At 43.8% G+C, this 8,294-nt stretch overlaps 1 protein-coding gene across 3 annotated transcripts in view; it reads left to right on the plus strand.

The window, feature by feature from the left end:
* The window catches only part of USP3 (ubiquitin specific peptidase 3), a 71,917-nt gene extending 67,221 nt beyond the window's left edge, over positions 1–4,696 (plus strand). For all 3 annotated transcript variants that reach the window (XM_075897641.2, XM_089781910.1, XM_075897643.2), the window contains one exon: positions 1,189–4,696. In XM_075897641.2, the coding sequence (XP_075753756.1) occupies positions 1,189–1,354 (166 nt within the window). In that variant the 3' untranslated portion in view covers positions 1,355–4,696. The remainder of the gene's footprint in view (positions 1–1,188) is intronic.
* The last annotated feature ends 3,598 nt before the right edge of the window (positions 4,697–8,294 follow it).

Here is an 8,294-nt window from a genome sequence, read left to right on the forward strand (position 1 = left end):
GACATCCCTGTAAACCTCATTCTGAAAGCTACAGGTGCAGTTGTAGACACACACTTTGAGAGTCAGAAGTAGTGACATGATGACTTTCCTCCAAGAGTTTATGTAATCAAGTCCCAAGATTGAGGGATTAAGGAAAAGTTTTTTAGAAGAAACTACACTGTCTCCTAATAGCGTGTGTTCTTGCTGTTTTCATTAGAACTCATTGTTCTAGCTCAGTTGAATTGAGGGTGTTTTCAGCAAAAAATGTGTTTAAAAACATTCCCTCTAGTAGGCTGCCCTTGTTGCTTTCTGTTGAAGATGAGTAGTCTGAATTGGAAGTAATATTAAATCAAGCAGTCTGACTTTCAAATAGTCTTCATTAGCACTACCACAGAATGCCAATGACAGCTGTTTCCAAGTTGAGAAAACAAGACATAGTTGTAATGGACATCAGTATAAAATGAACATGGTTGGAATAGAATTAGATGGGCATGAACTATGAGGATGTATAAAATACAGCTGTGAGTCATGCAAGGGGGAGATGACCTGTCTTGAGGCATCATGGCTAATGAAACTTGGTTGTTGGAACAAAGATCCAAGAGCTGTGTAAAATAACTTCAGTTAGTTTCAACTGTGCTCATGGTGATAATTTCCCTGTGTGTGTGGTTTGAAATCCTGTAACTCATGCAGGGTTCAGCTAGAAGAAGTGGGAAGGAATTCTGAACATAAAATTAAATGACAAGAACGTGGTAAAACTCAAATTTTATTCCTGTTTGGGGCCTGATAATTGCATTTATCTTAAATGCAATTGGACCTGGTCTTAGTCTTACAGAGGCAAAACTTGCTTTGCAGTTCATTAGGAGTTTTGACTGCAAGAGGACCGGAGGATTGGGCAAAAAGGGGTTGGATTATGCTAAAATTTAGATACCTTTCATGAAGTCCCAGAAAGGAAGTAATTTTATGTATCTCGTTAGTGTAAAATCTTGGCACCATTAAAGATGCGGTTGCATGAAGTATCTTTTTTACCCTTTAAACACTTTGGATTTAAGTTAACAATTATGGAGACTGTCCAGTCCCCCCAAACTTGCGTGAAGCCTTGTGATCAAATATAGTCAGTTACCACTTACCCTGTTGTAGCTCTGGACAGTGGAGAATTAAGTGATACATTTCTTTTTGTTGATTTCACTTTGTGTGTGTCATTGCTTTCAGTGTTGGCTCTGGACATTACACAGCCTATGCAACTCATGAAGGTCGCTGGTTCCATTTCAATGATAGTACTGTAACTTTGACCGACGAGGAGACTGTGGTAAAGGCAAAGGCGTACATCCTCTTCTATGTGGACCGGCAGGCCAAATCTGGATCTGATAAACTTTAATACCTCCTTTTAATCCTCACTTATCAAGTCCATCGGACAACACATTTCCAATTCTCCATAAATACTTGATCCAAGACTATTAATTTCATTGTGCACTTTTCAACTTCCTCGTGTGGGTTTTAGTTTTGTTGTGTCAATGGTAGCATTTGACTTATTGAACTTTGACACAAACTAACTTTTTTTTAGTTTTACCAGAAAACCTCAGCAGATATTTTGATTTGCTGCTTTAGTTGTGATAACTCAATTTTTATATAGTTTCATGAATTGCATAGTTATTTGACTTTTGTATTAATGTTTTCAGTTTTCACTTTCTAAAGGCACATTTACATCAGAGAAGCTTTGTATCCTCTTTTATAAGCAAGAGAAATGTGTTCCTGATTATGAAGAGCAATAGAATTTTATGCTGCTCTCTCAGCTGTTATGTAGATAAGATTGAATCACTTTTAAATCAAGGAATTGCTTGCACATACTGTTTGCCCCAGTGCAAGAAACTTAACAGTGACCTCTGAACAATCACTCTTTGCCTGCAGAAGAGATGAGATGTGGCATCATTAAGTAGACTGGGTAATTGCTGCTATTAATGTGTACCAAGGCTGCTGTCTTTCAGGACTCCTTGTAAATAAATAGTTGATTCAGTTGTATTTGTACTGCAAATTCAAGTATATCTCATTTGTACTTCATCCCCTAAAAAGAGACATTTAAATTATTACTCTAATATACGTCTTTATATGTGTTGTGGAATTTTAATTTAGTTTTTTTTAACTGAAATGGAATTGCTAGGGTGAGTTCTGAATTTTAGCATTTATCCCAATGTTTAATAGCAAGCACTTGCTTTTGAATCTAGCACACTCCTCGCCATTGGGCCACCGTCCCTTCTATAGTCTAAAATGAGAGCTGAATATGGGGGCTTCACACAGGAGAAGTTTTTTGTCTCAACAAAACTCCCACTTGCTTCTATCCTTTTCCAGCTTGATTAAAATCCCACTGTCTTCATTTAGGTCTGAAAGACAGCTTTGTTATGGGTTTGGAGCTAGACTTTTCATGGCATGTTGGCTAATCCAGACTCAGGGTCAAACTAGTAGGGAAGATGTATTTAAACCTATATGTGGGGATATTATAGCACAGTTCATGCAAATTGTGGAGCTAAAACATTGCCTTTTGAGCATAGGCCCTCACTGACTGCGGTATTTAATTAGTAGTCCAATATTTTTCATGGTCTCTTGACGAAAAGAAGAGACATGATACTAGGTCTGAAGTTGAAATGTAAGCCATCTGTTCTATTCAAGCCTCATAGCAGCTTAATGGAATAAGAATTCAGTGTTAGCGGCTAGAATTTCAGCTGGTCTAGTACTGCTAATAGAGAGGAGCCCAGTATAAATTGAATGACACCGAACTCAACTTATGCTTCTTTGTTTGCCTACTGCCTGCCAAGTCAGCTGCCCAGCCAGATCCCTCTGTGCTGATGGTCTCAAGAGTTTACAAACAGGTGTGTTTATATATAACTTTGTAAAAACATCTGCCCTTCCCCTGCTTGTATCTCTTTGAAGGGAAACTAGTTTGCAGTGAGGTTTTTTTAAAAACATGGTGTAGACGTGGCATGTATTTCAGTATTAGTTGACCAAGTCCCTCAGGAGACAGTTGCAAAAAAGTTTTAATTGCTGTTTGATTCTTCTCAGATGGCTTTGCCACCGTCTCTTACAAATAAATCTGGCTTTGTATAAAACTGCAGAAATGTTCAGTATTGCTAAATTAAATTGTATGAAACTATGTAAATTCTACACTTTCCCTAAACCTAGTAGTGACTGTCACTTAATACATCAAGTGGCAGATAGATCTACCAGGATGTCTTTGTTATAGACCAATAAATAGATTATTCCTTGCTTTAAATTGTAGCCATCCGCTTGTTAATTACAATTTTTGAATCTTTGCAGCTAGAGCCTATGTTCTGATCAGAACCAGCAGCTGTTAAACACAATAAAAGGTAATTGGCAGAATTCATTATTTTTATAGTGAATGATGCAGTTTTTCAAGATGCAATTTTTGGCATTAAACCTTAAGACATTGACACTTGAGCTAGGTCTATATGCTACTTAAATTGTTGTTATTAACACACATATTAAAAATCATGAGAGGATCTGGACAGTTTCTTTAATTCTCAGTGAATTCATTAGTGCATATAATTCAACCAGCCCATGATGTAAATGTGCCTTTCTGTATTTTTAGGAATGTAAGTTTGTAAACTTCAACATTATCCCCTTATTTTAAAGGAGATTGTTTCTTTAAGTCATCAACTATTTTTGTCCAATTGTCTTACATGTTTCCTCTCAATAACGTTGTTCATGTATCACAATTGAATTGTCTTAGCTAGTGGCATACAGCATATTCTGTGTAGGACATGGCCATCACAACACCCTACAGTTCTCATGTTTGTTCTTGAAGCAGTTTCTGATGCAACTCAGGCATATGCTTCTGCAGGACAAGTACAGTGTAAATCCTTTGCTCATCTAGCTTACTCCCACTGCAAACACAGATGGACAGTATAAACAATGTGTTGTGGCAACACAAGTATTTCTCTTCCTGGTGGAGAACTTTACTTATCCACTGTATTCTAGTCAGTGTCAAAAAAACAAAAACAAAAAAAATCTGAGCACTGAACCAGTAACCTCTATTGCACCTGGCTCAGTATTAAATTTTTAACTGGTGTATCCTATATTTATCTACTTTGTTTGAGCAAGGGTGGGGGGGGGGTTAACATTTTCAGCCCAGTCTGTTTCTTTTTCTGTTCACTGCTGGTCTGACTGCCTTCTGCAAGCAAATGTTTTTTGCAGTTCAAGAACTTGGCTGGTATTCTGCAACAAAACTTGCCTACAAAAAGGTTGTCCTTGTGGTGGTGGGTGGGTGGGTCGTAGTTTAAAGCTGTGTCTACAATTAGGCGGTTTTTGTCAAACAAAATGGAGGAATTCCCAGTTCATCACTCCTGCTTCAGCCTATTGCATGTTGATTGATCATGCAGCATCACACAAACCTTTTACACGATGAGCCCCTGTGAGGAGTATATTCAGCGGGTGCTTTTCCCAGTGATCACTGATGTGGAGGGGCTTAAATCTTTCTTGATGGTACAGGGCACTGTGGGCCTTTGTCAAAAGCAGAAGCCATTTGTAAATGGATGGAAAGTGTGATGCTTGTGGTGTTCAGAAGTTTGCTTAATGCTGTTTCATTATTGATGAGTCTGTGTCTTAGTAATGAGGTAAACTGCACCTTGAAAACCCTAGTTCCATTGTGCTTTAGCAAGTACTGTAGTGCCATAGATGTAATTGTTTACCATTAAATTCTAATGTGTAAGTTTTGGTGAGGATCTTTGACTGTGCTAGTCTCCTGGTCTAGTGTGTGAAGGGGGTGAATGCACGTTACAATTCAAAATCCTCAAATATTTGTATGGAAAAAGTGCCATGGAAAGCTCCCTCTGCGGCCCAAGCTCTTCAGCATTGTGCTCAGAGTAAAACTGCGTTTTGGATGCGGGGCAGGGGCAGGGCTTTGTGCTCTCAAGAACTGAGAAGGGAATCTGACTTTTTCTTCACCTTTTGAAAAATAGGTAAGTAATCCCCAAAGCGTGTTTCCAGCACCTGGTAGAGTCCTGGAGTGGGGGAGCCTCCAGCCTCCCGGGCCTGAGCAAAGCAAAGCCACAGGCTGGATTGGGCCCGCAGGGGCGAGGAAGTGGCTCTGTGCACTGCAGGGAAGCACTCTGGGCAGGCACCACTTTGTAGCTCCCGTTGGCTTGGAAGTGCTGCCCTGTGCAGAGGCACCTAGACCCTCAGGAGCCACACCAGGTAGGGGAAGCCCCTACTCCTGTGCCCTCCTACCCAGAATCTGCCCCCTCCCTTCTACCAGTCCCTTCACCCCTTCCCCACTCACCAGCAGTCCTCTCCCACATGCTTAACCCCTCATTTTTTGCCCCACCCCAAACCTAGGGGGACCCCACAAAATGAAGTAGCCCTATGTCTCCAGAAGAGTTAATCCATCTTTGTAAACTCTCTTGCCTCTCCCCTACTGTGGGGCTGGAGTTTGAGGGGGGAGTGTCTTTTTTTTCAGTGGGGTGGGGGGGGGGCAGGCAAGGCACTGAGGGCTTGTTGGGGGGGGGGTGGCCCTGACCCAAAAAAAAGTTCCCCAGCCCTGCAAGATTGAGTGACCGTCCACTTATCATTCCCCAGGCATATACATTTATATCCAAAGTAACACACCCAGGGCAGTGCCCTAACATAACTTTGTGCAGACCTGTTGACACTTTTTGCTGTTGTGAGTAAACAGGTGCTATTTATTGCCAAGTAAAAAGCTTTGTGTGGGTAACATTCCCTAACTCGTATTGCATCAGCCATCAGGTTCTTTGCCACTTGTTCTGGGGTTTGACCTCAGGGCCTTCATTTTTTTTAAATTCCTCTTTCTAGTTGCTGGGGGAGCAGACCCCTTTGCCCCCCACCACAAGCAACTGACACCTTCTGTGAAACAGGCATTACAGAGAGACACCTCCGTTGTAAATACTTGTATAGAAATGACCGGAATTCCTTGCAAAGAAGTCAGAGGGGCAGCCATGTTCGTAACTTTAAAAAAAAATAGTCCTTTTAGCACCTGAGAGACTAACACCTACAAACAGATAAATCATGAGCTTTTGTAGGCAAGAGCTTCCTGGGGGGTTTGCCCATGAAAGCTCAGGAGCCCACATCTCTATTTGTTGGTCTCTCCAGTGCTGTAGGACCACTAGTTTTTGTTTCTCAGTATTATTAGTGCTCACAGAGCGACAGTTGAGAGCCTGCTTGGTTTTGGTTACCATGCACCTGCTACTGGAGATTAGTACCCAAAATGGATCTATGCCAGGTGGACAAATACACACTCAGCACTGTGAATACACCTACCCCCTGCCCTCACGCTCCACAGTCTTTCTGGCAAGAAGGATTTGAAGGTGGGGGGGAAGGAAAGCACAAAATGCTCCTTGCAGTGCACCATGGCTACAGATGCTGCAAGGGAAAATCCTTCCATCATCAGTGCACAGGGTGGAATGGACACGAGCAACATCGGTCCAAGAACATCATCTTTACAAAAGAACTGTCCTGAGTTTTCATGCGCTGCTTTCTACTCAGTAGCCCTTTACAGGGGATAAGGCATGAACAATTCTGCCCAGCTTACGTCTTTTCTCCACAGTTGCAGTAGTTAACTGAAGGTGCTTTTGGATCAAAAAGGCTTGAGAATGGCCATAAGGGTCTCCAATTATTTATATGTCCGGGGGGGGGGGGGGGGAGGATTAGATGAAAGGCAAGGAAATTTGGGGACTAGCAGGAAAACCTTTCCCAGAGCAAAATGAATGCGCCGATATAAAGTCTCCTAAATGAAGTAGGAAGCGGCTCCAGTGCTGGATATTTTTAGACACCAAGTGGCCTGTGCCCTTGTAAATCCAACAACGGAACGATTCTGCACTCAGAGACTTGATTGGATTTTTTTCATCTAACCACCAGGGATTTCCTCTGCCTCTTCCCCGCTCCCTCCCCCAAACAAGCTGTGTTGTGCTACGCAAGAGCAAAGCTCACCTGTAAAAGCACCATGAATAAAGGTTGGGTCACACTTCAGAACCAGAGGGCTGTTTGCTGGCACCAACTGCACCCCCACCTCTGGACTTTTTGCTGTCAGAGATTAGCACAGGGGGCCGGCCCACCTGCCACAAGCAGCCTGCAAGCGACTTGTTACTGGTGTGGGGTGGGAGTTTAGTCTGGGGGGAGGGAGTGGCAGAGGGGTTCTGTATGTGCACATCCCTGGGGATGCCTCCTCCTTTGGGGGGGGCTACTTTTGCAGAGCTGCAGGCTGGGTGCAGGGGTAGGGAGCCCCTTCCCCAGTACCCCACTGAGCTGGAGCCAGCGCTGGAGCCTCAGCCTGCAGGCAAATGGCCGGGCAGGGAAGAGAGCCTCTCCCCCGCTCCCAGGGGGCCTGAGAATCCCAGCGCTGCCCCCCTGCTGGTGCATGCACTGCGGGCACACAGATGTGGGGCAAGAGGGGGAATGAAGGGGGATGCGGAGTCAGGATGGGAGGGGGCATAGGGTGATGCAGGGGATCAGGCTGCAGGGGGAGAAATCATGGGGCTGAGGGGGGAGGGAGATACAATTATACTTTGCAGACGCTGCACTTTCCTTTACGCCCCACTTCTTTTCCTCCCTCCCCAACTAGCTATTTGGCTGCATTCTCACCCCCTCACCTTTTCCAGGTTACTGCCCCTCCTGCTGCCAGACTCCCTTCCCTCCTTACCCCATCCTGCACCCCCGACATCGCACTTGGGGAAGTCCACAAACTCTAGAATCCCAGTAAAGTAAATCTGGCCTGTAGGAAGCCCTGAACCTCCGTCCTCCCTGCCCCTTCCCCATGGGGCTGGGGTGCTGGAAGAGTGAGGCGTCTGGGGGCCACATCAGTGAGGTTTGGGCGATTTAGAGAGGAGTTTTTTGCTTCCCTTGTGTGGTCCCCACTGATTTTTCTGGGGGTCAGTGACCCCAACTCAAAAAGGGTTCCCCACCCCTGCCATAAAGAAATAAAACATTGAAACTTTGTGTTGGACATAATGTTTTCATTTAGCAAACTCATTTTAAATAAAGTAACAAAATTAAAATGCTTAATCTGTTTAATAATTTAAATTAAATAGTTCCCCCCTGCTGCAGCACTAGCAAACGAGCTCAGGCATAATTATATAGCTAATGGTGAGTTTCCATTAGCAACTGGTAGTCAGGGGAAAGGTTTGACTTGACCCAGGTGGTCTACAGGGTGTGTAGTGGGGAGAGCCCTGTCCCCAGTCCCCGCAAGAGCAGAACAGCCCAGGGCAGGAGGGTTAAATTTTAGCAAGCCACTTTGGAAAGGTTGCTGACCCCTGCATTTAGCTTCCCCCCCCCCCTTCAATCAATCTCTCCCTCCT

Source organism: Pelodiscus sinensis, chromosome 14, assembly GCF_052426305.1.
Source record: "Pelodiscus sinensis isolate ZL-2025 chromosome 14, ASM5242630v1, whole genome shotgun sequence".
Lineage (NCBI taxonomy): Eukaryota > Metazoa > Chordata > Testudines > Trionychidae > Pelodiscus > Pelodiscus sinensis.